This window comes from Oryx dammah, unplaced genomic scaffold (assembly GCF_014754425.2).
Source record: "Oryx dammah isolate SB20612 unplaced genomic scaffold, SCBI_Odam_1.1 HiC_scaffold_21, whole genome shotgun sequence".
Classification (NCBI taxonomy): Eukaryota; Metazoa; Chordata; class Mammalia; order Artiodactyla; family Bovidae; genus Oryx; species Oryx dammah.
Window position 1 is genome coordinate 52,914,318 of NW_024070205.1, and position 21,696 is coordinate 52,936,013.

General features: G+C 38.0%; 1 protein-coding gene across 2 annotated transcripts in view; it reads left to right on the forward strand.

Moving 5' to 3' along the window:
* The first annotated feature begins 143 nt into the window (after positions 1-143).
* The window catches only part of WDR26 (WD repeat domain 26), a 39,641-nt gene continuing 18,088 nt past the window's right edge, over positions 144-21,696 (forward strand). The window contains exons 1-7 of one of the 2 annotated variants that reach the window (XM_040263695.1): positions 144-926; positions 2,828-2,927; positions 3,028-3,132; positions 8,664-8,800; positions 11,527-11,624; positions 13,027-13,183; positions 15,531-15,669. In XM_040263695.1, the coding sequence (XP_040119629.1) occupies positions 496-926; positions 2,828-2,927; positions 3,028-3,132; positions 8,664-8,800; positions 11,527-11,624; positions 13,027-13,183; positions 15,531-15,669 (1,167 nt within the window). In that variant the 5' untranslated portion in view covers positions 144-495. The remainder of the gene's footprint in view (positions 927-2,827; positions 2,928-3,027; positions 3,133-8,663; positions 8,801-11,526; positions 11,625-13,026; positions 13,184-15,530; positions 15,670-21,696) is intronic. The other variant, XM_040263694.1, reaches the window with a different exon arrangement.

The following is a 21,696-nucleotide window of genomic DNA, read 5'->3' on the forward strand; positions in this document are numbered from 1 at the left end:
GGGGGGGGGGGAAAGGGCCCGGTCCTCCTTCTCCCCCTCCTCCTCTCCCTCCTCCTCCCCCTCCTCTCACCCCTTACCCTGACCCCCCTCCCCGCCTTCCCAGCCCCCCCTCACCCCGACCCTGTCCCCGGCCCCCGCCTCCCCTCCCCCGCCTCGCCCCACCGGCTTCCCACCACGGCCTCTCTCGGCGAGGAAACTCTGGCCTCCGCTTCCTCCTCCTCCGACTCGGACACCGGCGGAGCCTCCCCGCCCCCGCGGAAGAAACCCCGAGCCTCGGCGGCGGAGGGAGCAGGAGAGCCCGGGGCTTCGGCAGGCAGAGCAGGCCTCTCCCCTCCGTCCTCGTCGTCCTCGTCCTCCTCCTCGTCGTCGTCGTCGTCCTCCTCCTCCTCCTCCTCCGTGGTGGTAGTGGTGGGACTCCCCCCGGCTGCTGCCCCTTCCGCCGCCGCTGCCGTCCCCCACCGAAGTAGCGGCCACAGCCTGGTCAGCGGCAGCATCATGCAGGCCAACGGGGCAGGAGGAGGAGGAGGAGGCGGCGGCGGCGGCGGCGGCGGCGGAGGAGGAGGAGGGGGCGGCGGGGGCCAGGGACAGACCCAGGAACTCGCCTGCCTGTCGGCCCAGAACGGGGAGTCGTCCCCCTCGTCCTCGTCGTCCGCGGGGGACCTGGCCCACGCCAATGGGCTCCTGCCTTCCGCCCCCTCCGCCGCCAGCAACAATAGCAACAGCCTGAATGTCAATAACGGGGTCCCCGGCGGGGCCGCCGCCGCTGCCTCCGCCACCGTCGCCTCTGTCTCCGCCACCACCGCCGCCTCTTCTTCCTTGGCCACCCCCGAACTGGGCAGCAGCCTCAAGAAGAAGAAGCGGCTCTCGCAGTCAGATGAGGATGTCATTAGGCTAATAGGACAGCACTTGAATGGCTTAGGGCTCAAGTAAGTATCCCTTACAGGCAAGCTGGTGTGGACGGACCAAGGGGACCGAAGCTGGCGGGGAGGCGAGGGGAGAGGGGCGCGCTGGAAAGAGCTCAAAGAGAATTACTGCTGGGCCCAGGACACGGGAGGACGCGGCCCAGACAGACTGACCAGGGAGGAGGAGCTGACCTGAAGGGAAATAAGGGAAAATCAATCTGTCGGACAAATTGTGAGAGGAGACAGGCGGTTGGGAGGGTTGGGGGAGAAGGGGGCGTAGGAGCCCAAAGATTCACCCCTCTCCACACACCTTCAGAGCTTAATTGTCTGTCAATAAAGACAGATGCGGGAGTGTGTCTCTGTATGTGTTGGGGGAGGGGTGGATTAGAGCTGGTGGAAATAATGAACCTTGGAGGATTTGTTTTTCAAGTGTATCTCAGAGGCATCTTTGTGGGACACCTCCCCACCCCCAACCATGACAGACGACCCAGGCAAACTACCAATCAGGAAAGACAATCAGTTACAAGTGTTTATGGGAACTGAGGGGCTGGGATCATTCGGAGGGAGGCTGCTAAATAAATCTGATGGGACTAATGAAGTAAGATACCATGTTGATGTCATGTAAAGGCCCTTGTGTGTGTGCAAGAGGCCTACCACTAACTTATCTGAAATCCCAATGTAATACCAAGAAAGCGGTTGCCTCTGAAAAAGGGACATCGGATCTGGTGAATCATTTATTTTCAGATACAATTTAGATGGCCTTGTGTACCTAAAATGGGGTGAAGGTAGACGACCTTGGCCCCAACCACCCCCCCACCCCCGTTTTGTATACACACAAAGAAAAACCAAGCAGGGGGTGGGGGTGGACGGTAGGATTGGTGAGAGTACCGAGGAGCCTGATGGAGGAACCAGACAGAATAAGACTAGGAAACAGCATGCAACAGTCAGTTTCCAGCTTCAAAGCATAGATTAAATAGAATAAGTTCTTAGACCTAGCCTACAGTTAGTATTTTTGGATTTATAGATTTGTTCTGGGAAGAAGGTGAAAGAGCATTTTTAAGAGTGACATAAATATTTTGATTCTCAAGCAGATTATTGCACTGTTTTTGCTGAAAAATGGAGCTGAATAAGAAAGCATTGAAACATAAGTATGTAAGATGGATAAAGATTCTTAGAGATATCAAAATATCTGATGGAAGAAACCACATGTTGTGAATCCTTTAAGCTCTGAAAGAAATGTATCGAAGGAAGATTTCACTTTGTTCCCTAAGGAAAAGGATTAGTGTGAAAACAGATTTTTGTAAATGCTAACTGAACCTATTACTGAGACAAGAAGCAAGCTGACAGCAGCAGGAGGAAATAACTCGTGACTGTTTGGAACCTACACCATAGTAAATTGGCTATTTTTAGTATAGAGAGAAAGGGAATGATTTTTTGATGCTGGATTTATTTTAATTTTAGAGATTGACTTGTTAGAATTTCTTTGCAGACATAATACCTGGATGTAAGGCTCTTACCTAATACAGGTCATTTCCATCACCTTGTATGGAACTAACATTTTTTTTTTTAATCTTTCAAACTGTAGTAATGTGGCTAGTATGTAAATCATGGTTTTTCATGTTTCTTAACCGGTTGGTTACAACACATTTTTAGAAATTTTATACTTCATTAAAGGCATAAAATGGAAAAGAAGAAAGAATTTTATTTTGATTCTGGTTTCAAGAAGGTTTTTGACTTTAGATGTAAACATAGATGGCAGTTTAAAAATCTTGTTTAGCCAAGCACATCAAAGCTGTTTATTTCTTTTTCCTTCATCATGAGGTTAGCTTAAGAACTTTTGAAACTGTTTTCATAGACAGTAGTTTATTTGGAAGAGTAAACCCTAAAGTTGGTCAGGTCTTTTTTACACTGTATCTCTCCTGCAGCCAGACTGTTGATCTCCTCATGCAAGAGTCAGGATGTCGTTTAGAACATCCTTCTGCTACCAAATTCCGAAATCATGTCATGGAAGGAGACTGGGATAAGGTAAAGTAGGGCATATAGAGCTGTGTAACTGCTGCTAAAATTGTATATTTGATGTGCATTTTGTGACATTTCTGTTTTTCTCTTATACCAATTTTTGCAGGCAGAAAATGACCTGAATGAACTAAAGCCTTTAGTGCATTCTCCTCATGCTATTGTGGTAAGAGGCGCACTTGAAATCTCTCAAACGTTGTTGGGAATAATTGTGGTAAATACACTTTTGTTCTTAGTTTCACATTTATGCTTATGTTAGTAGGTTATTGATAAGTCTAGGCTTCTGCCTCTTATAAAGATAAGGCTGTAATTTTCATATCATTACGTTCGTAAACTAAGATGAATATTGATGGTGTTTTAAAGTTTGAGCTTTATATTTTTAAAATCATGTTTAATAAATACGTCCTTTGAATCTAGTTTATAAATTTTCTACTAAGTTATATTGAAAGATCTTTACACTCAATACTATTAATAGGAGTTTTATATTTATAGGATCAAGGATAAATTATCCTTTTATTCTTTAAAATACTGAATGTGCTGGCAAAAAAAACATTTTGGGATGTAAGTGTATCTGTATAACCTTAAGTAGCTGACCACATTAAGTAACTTTAAAAGAAAAAAAAATCTTTGGGAATTATAATTAATTCAAACCAGCTCCGTTGGTGTGCTCACCATTTTCCATTCCTGCATTCCAGTTGTGTGAATTGACAGTGTCAAAGTTTGTATGATATAAATCACTCTGGTGGAGGACTCATTCGCAAATTTGACCATTGGGCTCTACTTATTGCCCTTATTTCCCGACAAGATCAGTGTCGAAGTTTAACCTGTTAGCCTCTTTCATAAACCTTAATGAATCTTTTATACTAATAGGCTTTAATTCTTCAGTAGATGTTGGTGAGGGAAAGGAGGGGATCAGTTTTTTTCCCTAAGTCCTTGTGATTGGAAACCATGAAGACTCAGCTGCTGGCTGCTGTCTTTTTAACTTCTAGCTGATTCATTTGTTGTCAAAAGCAGTTTCCTGTCTGGTGGGGGAGGGAAAGAAGGCGAATAGGAAGTGAAGTAGGGAAACCAGCTGTTTGTTGACTGTTACATTTTGATTTTTTTTTTAATTGGGTCAAACATTAATCTTTCTACCTTGTCTATAAACCTAATAGACCCTCCTGTTCTGTTTTGGGGGATTTTTTATTTATTTATTTATTTATTTATTTTTTTTTTTAAGAAAATCTTAATTACGAGAGTTTTCAAATTCTTAATCTTTTATAAAAATATAATCCTAGAGAATGGACTTCAGGTGAAATAAAGGAGGAGCCATATGAACAAATATGGATTCATTTAAATTGATGATCTAGTGTTTTGTGGGGTTTTTCCCCTTAAACACTTAAAATACTAAAATGTTTAAGTTACTGTTGAATCAGATGCCTGATAATAAATTAACTGATGGAATAATCAACTCTGTGATAAATTTTTAAAATGGAAACACAGAAGTTCAACATCTATATTCAGAAAGATTGCAGATTTTCTAGCAAGTAAATTTTCCCCAATCAGTATGTTTGGGGGTTGCTTTTTTTTTTAAGTGATACCCAAATAAATTTTGATTGGGCAGTTTTTTAATAAATTGTTAGCCCTGACAGAATGGAGGTGACCCTAATATGAAGACAATTAAAAGGCCAAAATAAGAGTTGGAGTTCCTTTCCCATTGGACATTAGCACTACTTGTATGGTGACAGTAGAGAGCTTGCCCATGGACTATTTTAAAATAAATGTGTGATTTCTTGGAGGATTGTTTTCCTTTTTTAAGCTTCATCCAAATTGTATCTGTAACTTCATAGTAAAAATTATTAATAGGCTCACTTCTTTTTTTCTTATTTATTTGTAGTAGTTTGAGACTTCTGTATTGGATTTTGATTATAAATATCTCATTAGAAATCTGCATTAGAAGCAACATGTAAACTGATGAGAGGTAGTTGTAGATAATAAGGAGGAATCCTTTCTTTTTACAGCCTGATCAGTCTATAGAACATTCTAGGATCTAATAAGAGATGAAGATAAAATCTCTGGCTGAGCCTCACACCATCAAACTGTTTAGGTATTTATAAAAGAAAGGGGTTCCAACTGTATCTCACTTTAAACATTAATATCAATTGCTTTTAAAGATTTAGGTCAGCATTTTTTCACCTAATTATGTTTAGATAGACTCCTTTCCTCCACTCCATCGCTAAAAGATAATCTAATGTAAGCATAAATTTGTAATAATACCTTAGAAGACAACTATTTGGGTTTTTTTAAAAAACATAATTATTTTAATTGTATACCCAGACACATTTGATGACTTAGTCTAGACTAAAACTGTATTTTCTTTTTAAACCTGAATGTTTCTGTTGACCCAGTCCACTCTCCCTCTCAGCCTCCATATTTTTAAATTGTTCCTAGTCAAGTGATTCTACGAATAGCAGAATTTTTTTCTGGAGATACTAGAAGCTGAGCCTGTGAATCAACATATTTTAGTTTGGGTTCGGATATGCTTAGCTGTGTCTAGATAATTTTGATAGATATTTGAGATCAATAACATAGAAAACTTTATATGTCTAGAAATGTTTGATTCTTAATATAATAGAAACATGCTTAACAAAAGTGTTCAAATATTAACTTGATGTACAGAAATTTACTAGTGTATTTTAAAGTCAAATAGGGAGACATTTTGAAAGCCATGGTTTAAATATAATTCATTTCCCCTTTCTCTGAGTCATGATTTAATTGATATAACTTGGTTATAACCTTGTTTCAGAGTTAGTCAGAATCACTACTAAGTTAGCTAGCAGTCTGCCCTTAATAACCAGACTTTCTGTATATCATAAGTTCTGAGTTTCAGAACTTCACATTGAGTTCAGTTAATGGAAGAAAACGATAAATCCAAACAATGGATAGGGTTGAGGGGACAACCTAAATCCTTAAGATTTACCACATACACTATCTTTCAAACTATCCTACCTAGTCACTTACCAATTTCAAGTTTTTGTTAGATAATAAAAGAGAAAGAATTACTGCTAGGACCAAAGATGCTGAAAAATTACCAGAGATTAAGAATAATCTCTTACAGAGGTCTAGTTAGGAGGTGGGGAAAGATACAAGGAAAGTTTATTTTCTCAACCTGTTTTCTTTTTTTCTTCATTTAAGAAGCATGTGATCTTTAAAAAAAAACATAGCAAAACCATATCCCCTACCTCAGCAAGCTTTAATTTTGCCTGATTCTTTAATTTTTTTCAGTAAATAGTTAACATCTTTTGTGAAAGATGTTCATTTTCTTGAAATTATATTTATACTGTTGTGCTTTAAATTTTGGAAACTAAAATAATGGCTTTACTTTCTCCATCTTTATCATATGTGTCAAATACTGAAATTGATTCTTAGTAGAATAAACAGTTTCTCAACCAAAACTCTAGCAGTTCTTGGCCAGTAACATTAATTGCCATGCACACTACCAGAAATTGGTATCTGTTTGAGGATATTCTGTGTCTTAATCTGGATAAAATGACTCATAGAGAGATGTTCTTGCCCTGCTTTTATAGCATTCCCTGTACATGCAGAAATGTGTGTTTATATTGGCTTCTTTCAAAGTTTTGCTCTGCCTTTCTCTTCTCTCCTGCCCTGCCTCTGCCCTTTAGAAAGAGAGGAACATGTAGTAGGATATTGATGGGAAAGTAAGGAGGAAATAGGAAATAGCTCTTGGGGCACTGTCCCTACACAGATTGGAATGGGCAAGGAGGAGTACATAGAACCTAAATGATTTATACCCCACAAATTAAAATGTGCCCTGAATTAAAACAAAATTTTCCCCAAAATTCTCAATTACTAAGAAAATTTAGTCAAATTAAATACACATGCCACCAATGGCATTTAAATGAAAAATTTCTGCAAGTAAAAGATATCAAATTTGATTCAAAAACACTATAAAATGAAACTCTTTAATAGTTTGTTGATAAATGGAAATACATGAATGCTTCATTTTCATAAAGAGTTGATGTTCTTTCCAGAAGATAAAATGGTGAGAATACCCATAATAACTTTAAAATCCTTTGATTTGTAGATTTTTTTAATTTAGACTTTTGGTTTTTGTCACCTGGTAGACTTTATATATTTTATTTGCCATCTAGAGATTAACATTAGGTTATATGTTTCAACACATCTTGGTAACCTATTTCTGAAACATTCAGTAGTCTATCTAACTTTATGTGTAAAATTTGGTAAATGTAATTTTTCTAGAGTTACAGGAGCTTATCTCATAGTTTTAAATTTTTTTCTGTTCTTTAACTGTCGGTTTAAGATTAGATTATTATCAAGCATAAGCAATGTATATTGTAAAAGATGTATTTAAATGTATGCCTAAGTTACATGGGAGGGTATGTTTTGTTTACTTTCTCTAGAAACCATTTTTATAAACTTGTAGGTTAAGCTTTCCTTTCTAAATACTCCCTAAAAGAAAATCCTATAGACCATTTCATTATACTGTTAATTTTTAAGTAAAAGATAATTTCTCCACACCATTTTTGACAGCAGTACCTTATTTTTTAAAGTAAGCGTCTTATTGAAGAAGAAAAGGCATTTAGCGTTTTTTTTTTAATGGATTTGAGATCTTTACTGCTATATTCCTTGGCATCTCTAAGTATGACTACCATTTCCTGTCAACTTTTCTATCTGCATCATTTGGCTTGCTTAAGCACCACAAGTAGCAAATATGATAAATGAAACCCTAACCCTCCAAGCATTGGTCTTTAATTAGGTTTAAGGTTTAAAAGAAATTCCAAACTTAATGTTAGTAAAAACTCTTGTCTAGCAGAAAGCTGCTAAATGAGTGATGATCACTTTGAAGTTAAAAGTAAAGTAACAGAGTAAAGGAACATTAAAAGTATTAAACATGTATCAGAAAAAAACTAAATGTGAAAGGGCTTCACCATAAGCTGGAAATGGTTTGTCTTTTGTGGAGAGGAAAGTGTTGATAGTAGTGCTTCATAGTGACATGCATCAGGATGAGATGTTACCAATACACAAAGACCTTCAAGTTTAACCTTCAGTTGTAGGCATCCCTTTATTGCCACCTGGGGAGAGTGAGTCCATCAAGCTTGTGCTTGTCCACTTTAATCATAGGAAACTCAGTACTTTGCACGCCAACCTCTAGTCCAGTTGCTGGTCGACTCCTCTTACTTTGATAAGCCAAAATCTGACACTTTGTAGCTTCGACCCAGTGGCTCCAGTTGTGCTTTTGGTCTACTTAGTCCTTTTTTTACATTGTGGCTTTTGAATAATTCCTTCATTAACTGGTTTTTCTGCCATCTTTTTTAAACTTGTTGCATGAAACCCCCCAATACCCATTAGAGAAGAAAGGCTAATTTAAAAGCAAATTTAGGATATTTGAAATAGTTCTAAATTTTCACAGAAGTAAAATTCTAGGTGAATGTTTTGGGGACAGAATAAGTTTTCTCCAACGTTGATGCCTTGGTCACTAATGATCTTTTCTAATTTGAGATTATTCGTTCAAAGAGTTTTATTAAGATGGGAAACTGAGCAGTAGAGTCACATTCCATCTGTTGTGACCCTATTAGATAAAGGTATTTCGAGTCATTTTAAAGCTTTATAAAGTCATTTTCAAAGGGCATAGTAGAACGGTCTCTACTGTTCTGTTTAGGCACAAACATTTTCTGAAACCTCCATCAACTTTTTTCCCCTGACTGCTGCTTTCTGTCATGTCAGAGGATGAAGTTTTTGCTGCTGCAGCAGAAGTACCTGGAATACCTGGAGGATGGCAAGGTCCTGGAGGCACTTCAAGTTCTACGCTGTGAATTGACGCCACTGAAATACAATACAGAGCGCATTCATGTTCTTAGTGGGTAAGGAAGCTCAGTTCTTAGACTTCAGGTTGAGGAAAAAGCTATTTTTATCAAGGTTACCATCCCAGAGTTGCATTTCTTTTAACATTTTCCCAAGATCTGAGTATTGCTAAATTCTTGGGTAATACTTGTTGGGCAGTTTCACTTATGTGTGTTCAGACTATTTTTGTCATCCTAGGAAGCTTTCCATATTAGAATAGAGGTATTTAAGTGAATGAAAAGAAGAAATATGTATCGACAATGAAATGCCATTTCATGATCTTCTGTAAAAGTCCTATGGCATAATGTTCTGTAGATACAATAAGCAGTGAAGTTTCTAGGGTTGTTGCACACATATTTTTTAAACATATACTTGTCATGTACAAGGTCCTTGCTAAGCATTTTATATACATAGTCTCATTTTATCCTCACATCAACCCTTTAAATATTAGAGTGCCCAAAACCTTGGTTCTGGACCACCCTCTGTTCTGTCTACACACACTTCCCAGGTGATCTCCTTCTATGCCATGGCTTCGCATACCATCTGTATGCCAGTAGCTCATAAAATTACCCTCATCTGAACTCCCAACGTATATATCTAATAGCCTGCTTGATAGTGTCCATTTGGATGTGTAATAGGTATCGAAAAATTACGTGTTCAGAATAAAAATTCTTGATTCCTGTGATCCCTCCACCTACCCCCACAAACCTGTTCTTCCTCTGGTTTTCCTCATCTCAGTAAATGGTAAGATCTTCTACCCACTTCTTCCAACAAAAAACTTAAACTTCATCCTTGGATTTTAATCTTCTAACTGTGACATATATTGTTCGTGTAAGGAAATATCCCATAGAAGGCAGGTATCAAATTTGACGTGGTTTTTTTCTCTTAGTTTAGTGTCCTTTGAGTTATACTATGTGACCCTCATGAACAGACACGCATTTGAAACCTTAAAGTATAATGTATATTTTCAAAAGGAAGCAGAAGTAATCATGGATAACTTGGAAATTTTTTTAAAGAAAACAGTTTTTCATAAAATTGTTAATAAATTTTCCTCCCAAAAAGTTATTTTACAAACCAAATTTTTGTAGTGTCCAACTTCTTTCATAGGGTTTTGTGAGTCTGATTACTACACTATTAAAAAATAAGTTCTCATCAGCTAAGGCATGTGTGCATGCTAAATTGCTTCAGTCATGTTTGACTCTTTGCGACCCTATGGACTATAGCCTGCCAAGCTCTTCTGTCCATGGGGATTCTCTAGGCAAGAATACTGGAGTGAGTTGCCAAACTCTGTTCCGGGGATCTTCCCCACCCAGGAACCCACATCAGTCTCCTGCATTGGCAGGCGAGTTCTTTACCACTAGCGCCACCTGGGAAGCTCCAGTCAAGGCATATTATATAGCAAATAGCAAGAGAACAAGTAGTCCTGCTATTGGGTAAGAGGCTATTAAATTCTTTACCTGCTAAATACAATTTGCTAAATGCAGTATGCAGTTTAAGAAAAGAAGGTGATGATACTCATGTAAACTGATAACATTTCTGTATACCAGATAGTAGACCAAGTACTTCATGTATTCCATCTTATTTAATCCTCACTACTTCCCTTCTTAATATCCTTTTTACAAATAAGAACAGATTGGTCTGAGACCAGAGTATGAGGCAGAATAGGAGGAGAGTTACTTGCCAGGGCTAATCTCCATGTTTGATTAATGCCTTCACTTCTTCTACTTTTAAAGCCAGTTCTTCTGAGAAGAGGCAGAACCAGGTTAGACTCACACTTCCAGCAGTGGGCCCTCATGTATTCTCTAGAATCCATGAATTTAGCACTTATACCTCCTTTGGCATATATAGTGAGTAATAAAATAGTACCCAAATGTTCTTCTTTGGGATCCCATAACTTTAATAAGATCACACAAGGATGATAATCCAGTTATACCATTTCTTGAGTGGCATTTATGATAAACTCTTGAAGATATGTTGGTTTTGTATATTTAACTTAGTATGACTATCTTTGAAGGTTTTTTGTTGGGGGTTTTTTGTTTTGTTTTGTCTTAACTATTGAGGAGCAATTAAGTTAGCATGGTGATTAAGAGCAAGTTCTACAGCTACAATGCCTGGGTTTATTTTCCTACTTGCCTCTCCTAAGCCAGTTCCTTAAGCTTTCTGTGCCTTAGTTTCCTCATTTATAAAAATATTCATTATGAACATAAAATGAACCAATATATGTTGAGTGCTTAGGAATAGAGCCTGGCACACCATAAGAGCTACATATGTATAATGATACATAATAGTAAATCTAAGGATGGTGGTGGTGGTTTAGTCACTAAGTCGTGTCCAACTCTTGTGAGCCCATGGAATATAGCCCGCCAGGCCCCTCTGTCCATGGAATTCTCCAGGCAAGAATACTGGAGTGGGTTGCCGTTTCCTGCTCCAGGGGATCTTCCCAACCCAGGAATTGAACCCAGGTCTCCTTCATTGCAGCCAGATTCTTTACCAGCTGAGCTATGAGGAAAGTACCAAATCTAAGGATACATTCTATTAATTGATAGCAAATAATAATGTCTGTTATGCTGTAACTCTTATTCAGGTGCCAGATTGTATTAATGAATTGAGTCCACTGTATAAATTTCTTCTTGATATATATTTTTTATAAGAACTAGATCTCCAGAGTATAATCAGTATTTATCAATTATGTTTAATCCAAAGAAAAGGGTTTGATATTTGCTGCTCTCTTTGTCATATTTTTTAGGTATCTGATGTGTAGCCATGCAGAAGACCTACGTGCAAAAGCAGAATGGGAAGGCAAAGGAACAGCTTCCCGATCCAAACTGCTGGACAAACTTCAGAGTAGGCATCTTCATTTTTGATGTTTCTATGTGTTCTCTTAGAAAGGATACTATGAATCCTTTCAGAAGACTTATATCTAGACATACTCTTATCAAGTGGTTATATAGGAGGGATGAGCGGGGAGATCCATTAGGACTCCCTTTAAACCAGAGGCTTCAGAATCCACCGTGGAGTCAAAGAATCTAAACCTCAGGAGTCAGTGAGTGGATGCTGTTCCTAGAGCGTGTCTCCTTCATTTCTTTTATGTAGTGATGCTCCCCTTAAGATTTTGTTTGGGGGAGAAGTACTGTGGTTAAAGAAGAAACATGGAAACCACAGCTTTAAGCCACAAGTGTTTTAGATAGAAGCAGACCTCATTGTGTTTCACAGATACTGCATTTTTTTATAGATTGAAGGTTTGTGGCAACATTGAGTTGTCAAATTATGGTTAGCATTTTTTAGTAATAAAGTGTTTTTTAATTAAAGCTTGTACAGTTTTTTAGACATAATGCTGTTGCACACTTAAGACACTACAGTATAGTATAACCACAAATTTTATATGCACTGGGAAACCAAAAAAGTTTCTGTAGCTCACTTTATCGTGATGTTCGCTTTATTTCGGTGATCTAGAACCAAACCCTCAATACCTCTGAGGTGTACCTATTTTTATGTTGATTTCAAGCGTAAAGCACCAATTTCCTTTGGTAAATTGTTTTACCCTCCCTCTAGATATTTTTATATAACTTCCAAATTACAGTAGCCATTTCCTGTTTGCCACATCTTTATAATAAAAGACTGTCTTTCCCTCTTTATTTAAACCATATCCTATGTTTTCATACTGAGGTGAGAGTGGAGATACTTCAGAATCGGAAAACAATGTTGTGGAGGGATAAGGCATTAAAGGATTGAAATAAATTGGTAAAATACCAGTTATTCCCTGCATTTTCACAGTACCTTGGCATTAGACACAATTTGATGAAACCTGGAACTTGATTTTTTCCTCCATTTTGGTTTGCTCCTTGTTAAGTAGAGATTTTTCTTACACTTTTAGTGATGCTTCGTCTACCTGTGGGACACAAGTATCTTTAGATTTTATTTTCATCATCACTACCTTTTCATTTTCTGTCGAATGTTTTTTTGGTTAGGTTTTTGTTGTTGTTTTAGGAAATTCACTTGCAAATTAAAGCTCTCCTACCCAAGTATATTCATTCTAGTGACAGCATAGCTGTAGTTGCTGACAAATACTCATAAAGCTTACATGTTACATCATTTCACCCAGAACTGCTCTATTTAAAGGTCAGGACATCACTCGGGTAGGGGCAAGTGCAAGAGAAGATGAGTCAAATGTCCTAAATAAAAGTAAACTGTTCTGTTTTGTTTTTTAATTTTAATTTCTCTTTTTTAAAAATATCTTCTATTAAAGCCTATTTACCACCATCAGTGATGCTTCCCCCACGGCGTTTACAGACTCTCCTGCGGCAAGCGGTGGAACTACAAAGGGATCGGTGCCTCTATCACAATACCAAACTTGATAGTAATCTAGATTCTGTGTCTCTGCTTATAGATCATGTTTGTAGTAGGTAAGAGGAAAATGTTTTGTATTTTAAAGTAGGCTAACATTTTACAAATTCACTTATGAAATTTATTAAAATGTTAGGATTCTGTTTTAGACTTTTATCCTGTCACCATAAAGCAATTCATGTTTGCTTTAGCTTTTACAAATACAGCTAGAACCACTGAAGTTGACAATTAAGAGAAATTTGTATGTGTTTGTATAGGAAATTACTCCTTGAGAATTGAACCTGGTTAGCCTGTTTGTTCCTTTACTTGTCTGTGGGTTTGGTTGGTCATTTTCTGTATCTGGCCTTTATTTATTTTATTTTTTTAAAGAAATTGTAAGTGATCCTGTGTGAGAATGCCAGTGATCGAAGCCTTTGTTGTGTTGGTATGCCAGAGACCACTTAGTTATTCCCCTCCCCAATCCCCACCTCCACCCCCATGCATGCCCCCACCCCATCCACCCCTTCCCAGACATTATGACTGTTTTAACTGTGGCCCAAATTATTTTCTGCTCATGAGGATCGTGGAAGTACTTTTCATAATGGAAGCTCTGCTTTTTAGTTGAAGGTAACCTTTTGACTAGAAATACTTATAAGAACAGGTGTTAATTTTCTGGTTTGGGTTTTGTTGCCATAACCTATGCATCTGCATAGTTTAACTTACAAGAATTCAGGCTTCACTTTTGATGTTAGAAGTATTTTGAGTATGAAAGTCCCTACCGTTTTATGATGATGTCCAAAATTTCAACAGAGCTTTCATTTTCAAGATACTGAAAAACAAAATGTGAAATCTTTCAAACTCCCAAGATTTATAAAATGTTAGGGTATTTAGCTTGATTAAAATGCTACTTTTTTCAGTTTGGTTTAGGAAGGTCCTTATATTTTTAACAAATTTTACATTTATTTGAAAACAAAGACTATCATTTTAATACCCTAAAGTTAGCCTTTTAATAAACTAAGGGCTTAATTACTCGTCTTTTTAGAAGATTACTTAAGTAATAATGAAATAGTGACTATTTGAGAGCCACTTTGGTGTTCCCATACAAGGGGGGGCTTCCCTGGTGGCTTAGTGGTAAAGAATCCACCTGCAAATGCAGGAGATGTAAGTTCAATCCCTGGGTCAGGAAGATTCCCCTGGAGAAAAAAATGGCAACCTACTCCAGTATTCTTGCTTGGGGATTTCCAAGAGAAGAGAAGAGCCTGGCAGGCTACAATCCATGGGGTCATAAGAGTTGGACACAGTTAGCAACCTAAAACAACATTTTTAAAAATAGACTTAAGAGTTTACCCATTAATGTTTAAGTAACTTTTACAATACAGATCTGCATTGTTCCAACAGTAGCCACTGATTACATTTAAATTTAAATGAAAAGTAATTCAAGTTAAATGAAAAAATCTAAGTTCCGCAAGTATGCTAGCCACTTTTCAGGTGCTCAATAAACACATACAGCTAGGGTTATCAGATTGTACAGTGCAGGTGTATAACATTGGAATTATCACAGGAAGCTCTACTGAACGGTCCTAATAAACTGGAAAAGGACAGAATAGTTTTTAAAAGTGAATACTTAATGAGAATAGTCAGTCTTAACTTTTTCCTCTTTAACTCAAAGTTAATCATAGAATTCTTTGTCTTTAATAATATAATAACTGCAACTTTATAAAATACTAGCTAAACATCAGAGCCAGTCTAAATGCTTTACATTCATTGTCTCATCCTTTTTATTTCATCCTTATATAAGGAATTCTTTAAAGTACTTGTCTTTAGGTTGTGGTTGGATATATTGAGATTTAGAGAGATTGGGCTTCTCAGAATCACAGCTAGTAAGTAGCCAGGATATGAACCTGAGTCTCTCAGACTCTACTGCCCCCATTCTTAAGACTTGACTTTTGACCACTACGGCCTCTACCATATATTGCACTTCTCTTGTGCTGTCCCCAAAGTAATACTAGCAGTCCACTTTTGAATGGCTGCTGCATTCCAGGAATTTTAGATGTATTTCTGATCCTTATAGGAACCCTAAGAACCTTGGTAGATTCATCTCGTTTTATAGGTGAGAGAGCTGAGATTCAGGAGTTAAATGGCTTGGCAAAGATACTAAAGCTTGTAACCCCAAATTCTCTATATTGCCTATTCTGTTTGTCACACCAAGTTGCTTTTATATCAGTGAAAATGTACATTATTTCTTCTAGAACAGCCTGATCCCAGCCACTTAACACAGACAAACGTGAAGACCTGGTTAATTTTTATTTATATGAATTGACTTAATCTGAGCAAAAAATGTTTCATTGTTTTCTTTTTTAACATTTTTCATTACTATTACTCTTAATCGATTTTAAGAGTAATTATTTATGGATTTATTTGTTTTAGGAGGCAGTTCCCATGTTATACTCAGCAGATACTTACGGAGCATTGTAATGAAGTATGGTTCTGTAAATTCTCTAACGATGGCACTAAATTAGCAACAGGATCAAAAGATACGACAGTTATCATATGGCAAGTTGATCCGGTATGTATTCTAAATATGAATCTTTAGATTATAAAAAGAGGTAATTTTTCATCTAATTAAGTACCTAGTTTTAAAGTATGTGTATATAAATGGCATTCTTTTCCAAGAGCATTTTTTGTCATCTTTGTCATGTCTTACCTCTTTTTGTGTTGTTTAAATAATACATAGAGATTCATATGATCAGAATTGGTGAGTGTTACATGCTAGGATTGTACTTAGTCTGTGTGTGCATTTTGTAATTTCATCCTCTGATTAACTCTCTTGAGATACTAATATCTCCTCTTTTCAGATGAGGAAACCAAGGTAAAAGTTGAACACCCAGGCTCTCACAGCTTGTAAATGGCAGAGTTAGACTTAAATCCAGGGATATTTTTACTCTAGACCTACTGCTCCTCAATGTCTCTGCCAATCAGCTATCTTTGTTAGTATTTGATATACAGATTAATGCAGTAACCATTCTGACACAGGTTAGAAAAGACTCATTTACCATTTTGCCTTCCCAAACCCTTCATTATCTTCTGTAATTTGTGGAACTTCTGTTAAACATTTCCCACATACACACATTTCTTTATTGTATTCTAGATTTAAAATTTTCAGTGCAGTTGAGTCACTCAGTCATGTCCAACTCTTTGTGACCCCATGAGCTGCAGCACACCAGGCCTCCCTGTCCATCACCAACTCCCGGAGTTTACCCAAACCCATAACCATCGAGTCAGTGTTGCCATCCAACCAGATCATCCTCTGTCATCCCCTTCTCCTCCTACCCTCAGTCTTTCCCAGCATCAGGGTCTTTTCCAATGAGTCAGCTCTTTGCATCAGGTGGCCAAAGTATTGGAGTTTCAGCTTCAACATCAGTTCTTCCAATGAACACCCAGGACTGATCTCCTTTAGGATGGACTGGTTGGATCTCCTTGCAGTCCAAGGGACTCTCAAGAGTCTTCTCCAACACCACAGTTCAAAAGCATCAATTCTTCCACGCTCAGCTTTCTTCACAGTCCAACTCTCACATCCATACATAACCACTGGAAAAACCATAGCCTGGACTAGATGGACCTTTGTTGGCAAAGTGATGTCTCTGCTTGTTAATACGCTATCTAGGTTGGTCATAACTTTCCTTCCAAGGAGTAAGCGTCTTTTAATTTCATGGCTGCAGTCACCATCTGCAGTGATTTTGGAGCCCCAAAAAATAAAGTCAGCCACTGTTTGCACTGTTTCCCCATCTATTTGCCATGAAGTGATGGGACCGGATGCCATGATCTTAGTTTTCTGAATGTAGAGCTTTAAGCCAACTTTTTCGCTCTCTTCTTTCACTTTCATCAAGAGGCTCTTTAGTTCTTCTTCACTTTCTGCCATAAGGTTGGTGTCATCTGCATATCTGTCTGAGGTTAGTGATATTTCTCCCGGCAATCTTGATTCCAGCTTGTGCTTCCTCCAGCCCAGCATTTCTCATGATGTACTCTGCATATAAGTTAGAGAAGCAGGGTGACAGTATACAGCCTTGACATACTCCTTTTCCTATTTGGAACCAGTCTGTTGTTCCATGTCCAGTTCTAACTGTTGCTTCCTGACCTGCATACAGGTTTCTCAAGAGGCAGGTCAGGTGGTGTGGTATTCCCATCTCTTTCAGAATTTTCCACAGTTTATTGTGATCCACACAGTCAAAGGCTTTAGCATAGTCAATAAAGCATAAGTAGATGTTTTTCTGGAACTGTCTTGCTTTTTCCATGATCCAGCGGATGTTGGCAATTTGATCTCTGGTTCCTCTGCCTTTTCTAAAACCAGCTTGAACATCTGGAATTTCACGATTCATGTATTGCTGAAGCCTGGCTTGGAGAATTTTAAGCATTACTTTACTAGCGTGTGAGATGAGTGCAATTGTGCGGTAGTTTGAGCATTCTTTGGCATTAAGTTCCCTCAAAAATCAAAATTGTCTTTCTTTATAACCAGGTGACCTACAAATTTGTAGAGAGGAGTATGTCCATTTCTTTCAGCCAAGCAATTAAGGAAGTACATGACTCCAAATAGGTTAAGATGTATATGGTTTAGGAGTCATTCACCTGAAATCAGAAAGTATAAATAATCTTATTGAGAAAGGGAGCCATAGAAGGAAATATTTTAAAAAGAGTATAGAGTCAGTTTGAGAGCATACATCAATTCTTGTGTACCTGCAATATGCTATGAATGAAGAAAGATGAACAAGATCTACTCTGCCTTAAAGCAGGCATTTTTTTCCTTTTATTGTACCATGTACTCTGGCAGTCTGAACCCTATGGACCCCCTCCTCAGAATAATGTTTTTAAACGCGTAATCCAAAGCACTTAGGAAGCCCAAGTATATATCGTAAATGTAAACCAAGTTATACTGAAATATAATTATCAAAATAGTACAAAAACAGATACAGTATAGTAATATGCTGCTTTTTATAAGCTTAGTAACACATTCTAGTAATAGATCTGATAACTTCAAAAATTTTGTAGTGACAAGCATAAAATTTTGAGATATCCAAAGCCATAGTATGTGAAAATAGTTGAAATCTCCATTATTAATAGTCACCTAATACCACCCAATGCTGCCTTGTTAATTGCCTGTAGTCAGGATTGAAGGAAATACTGAATATCAGTGTGTGGTTAGTGAAAATAAAGAAGTGCATTTTCAAGTATAAGAACTACTATTTAGTAAGCAAATAGGATGAGTAAGGCAAAGCATGGGAAATGTGGCTAGAAAAATAGGTTGGGATCCATCATAACCTTATCATTGGAAGGACTGATGTTGAAGCTGAAACTCCAGTATTTTGGCCACCTGATGCGAAGAGCTGACTCATTTGAAAAGACCCTGATGTTGGGAAAGATTGAAGGCAGGAGGAGAAGGGGACAACAAAGGATGAGATGGTTAGATGGCGTCACCGACTCAATGGACATGAGTTTGGGTAAACTCCGGGAGTTGGTGATGGACTGGGAGGCCTGGTGTGCTGCGGTTCATGGAGTCGCAAAGAGTCTGACATGACTGAGTGACTGAACTGAACTATTATAAGAAGTATTTTCATTCAGTAGATATTTGTAACATGTATGAAAAGAAAGCAACCATATCAAAACTTTTTATTACATATTTTCTTTTAGCAGCAGTGTATGAGTCCCTTTTGTTTAGGGAGTATTTATTGAGCACCTGCTGTGTGCTTGACCTTTTTGGTAGAAGTCAGACTGGGCTCCTGATAATACATGTAATTATTCTTTAGTGAATGCTACAGGAACTCAAAAAAGAGATCCTACTGGAATTGGAAAGCAAGGAGAAGTATGACAAGTAAGTCTGAGATGAAGGAGAAGTAAATTATTTAGGCAAAACGTTACAGCTGGCCCTCAGATAAAAGATAACTTGACTGGGCAGTTTGGGTGAAGACTCTGTAGACTAGGAGATGAAGTTCATGAAGTAAGTAGCAACCAGATCAAGGAGGATCTTCTATACTTTGCTAAAGACGTCAGACTTTTATGCCATTGTTTCCTAAAGTGTTTTTATGAGAATACTGTTTATGTAAAATGTTAACAGTGGTTACATGTAAAGGGCTTTTACGTCCAGATTAGCTTGGGAAATGCAGAGTCAGTGCTTACATTTAAATCTGAGATACAGTGGGTTTTAGAGTTTGGTATCATGGTATTTTTCTATGTCAAATACTATTTGAAAAACTTGTTAGGAAAATCAGTTCTATTTTTGAATATGTATTTTTAGTGGATAGAAAGAATAGAGAGAGAGAACCTTAATATTTGAATTGATGTTATTCCAGTGGTAAGTTTCCTTTAACAGGTTTTTTTTTTTACCTTTTTTCCCAATAAAGAACTTTACCCATTCCCCTCCTCAGAATCCAAGCAAAATTAAGTGGATTGCATGAATATGATACTACCATTTGGAATAGGTTACTCTTTATAAAGGCATTGTACTTCTGAAGATATAATATTAATATTCTCATTTGTTTTCAACTTTTCCTTTCACGGCTTTCTATTTTTTAATTGCATGAAATTATTAGTTTTTTAGGTAAATACTTCTGTAGTAGCTAGTCATTAGTTTAGAAGCAAATCTTTGTGTAAATCTAATAAAACACCACTATGAATGAAAGTTTGTTCCTAGAAGATACTGGGCTAGTCCAAAAGATATGACTTGCTTATTAAATTATGCATGCTACTTTGATCTATTGATACTATGCCCTGATACCCCAGGCCTATTATCAGCTTCCCAAAGAAGAATCAGAAGTAATGGCATTGTAAACTTGAATTTTCAAAATAAATTCCCAATCTAGTTTTATTAGACTAGTTCCAGACCCATTTCTAACTGCTGTAGGTCATCACTGAAATTTCCATCAGAACTGGAATTAGCCAAAACTGGTCTCCATTAGTCTAGTCTTCCCAAATTCTGCTTCCTTCACACTGTTTACGTTCATCCTTATTCCCTAAAACAGAAATTTAGAGATAGTCTTTGAACATTTTTTGTCTCATTCTGTCATGTCAGTTTTATGTTCCACAACCTCTTTCAGTCCTGACCATGTTTTAAGGCCCATTTCTTGTCTTAACTATGTGACTGTTGTGCTGGCTCGTTGAGTTCTGTTCAGTCGCTTAGTCGTGTCCGACTCCTTGCAACCCCATGAATCGCAGCACGCCAGGCCTCCGTGTCCATCACCAACTCCCAGAGTTCACTCAGACTCACATCCATCGAGTCGGTGATACCATCCAGCCATCTCATCCTCTGTCGTCCCCTTCTCCTCCTGCCCCCAATCCCTCCCAGCATCAGGGTCTTTTCCAATGAGTCAACTCTTCACATGAGGTGGCCAAAGTACTGGAGTTTCAGCTTTAACATCATTCCTTCCAAAGAACACCCAGGGCTGATCTCCTTCAGAATGGACTGGTTGGATCTCCTTGCAGTCCAACAGACTCTCAAGAGTCTTCTCCAACACCACAGTTCAAAAGCATCAGTTCTTCGGCACTCAGCTTTCTTCACAGTCCAACTCTCACATCCATACATGACCACTGGAAAAACCATAGCCTGGACTAGACGGACCTTTGTTGGCAAAGTAATGTCTCTGCTTTTGAATATGCTATCTAGGTTGGTCATAACTTTCCTTCCAAGGAGTAAGCGTCTTTTAATTTCATGGCTGCAATCACCATCTGCAGTGATTTTGGAGCCCAAAAAAATAAAGTCTGACACTGTTTCCACTGTTTGCCCATCTATTTGCCATGAGGTGATGGGACCAGATGCCATGATCTTCATTTTCTGAATGTAGAGCTTTAAGTCAGCTTTTTCACTCTCCTCCTTCACTTTCATCAAGAGGCTTTTTAGTCCTCTTCACTTTGTGCCATAAGGGTGGTATCATCTGCATTTCTGAGGTTATTGATATTTCTCTGAGCAGTCTTGATTCCAGCTTGTGCTTCCTCCAGCCCAGCATTTCTCATGATGTACTCTGCATATAAGTTGAATAAGCAGGGTGACAATATACAGCCTTGACGTACTCCTTTTCCTATTTTATTAGGAGTGTCCTTATTCTGCGTCTCTCTTTGTTCTGATTCTTCTTCCACCCTGTTAATGAGTTCTCTTCCTAAAGCCAAGTATGTTGTGTATTTCCAAGCTTAAAAATCGTTCTTCACTTGCAGGATAAAATTTAACCCTTTAGTCTAAAATAAAGGTGTCAATTTTCCAGTCTTTTCATTTGCCACTCCATGTTTGCAGTTTATGTATTACATCCTATATAGCTTTAGAGTCAGGCACCTCAGGTTCAAATTCCTGATAATACTGTCAGTAAAGGCAAGTTGTTTCTAACCTTTCTCAATCTTCATGTCCTTTCCTATAATATGGGGGAGGAGAATAATTCTTAACCTTTTAGATTTATGAGGTTTAAATGAGATTGATTGTGAATAGTGCTAATACTGATTAGCATCAAATAAGTGGTAGCTCTCCTGGTGGGAGTATAAAATGGTTTAAACACTTAAGAAACAGTTTGGCAGCTCCTCACATTGTTAAGCGCAAAATTGGCATATGACCCACCAATTC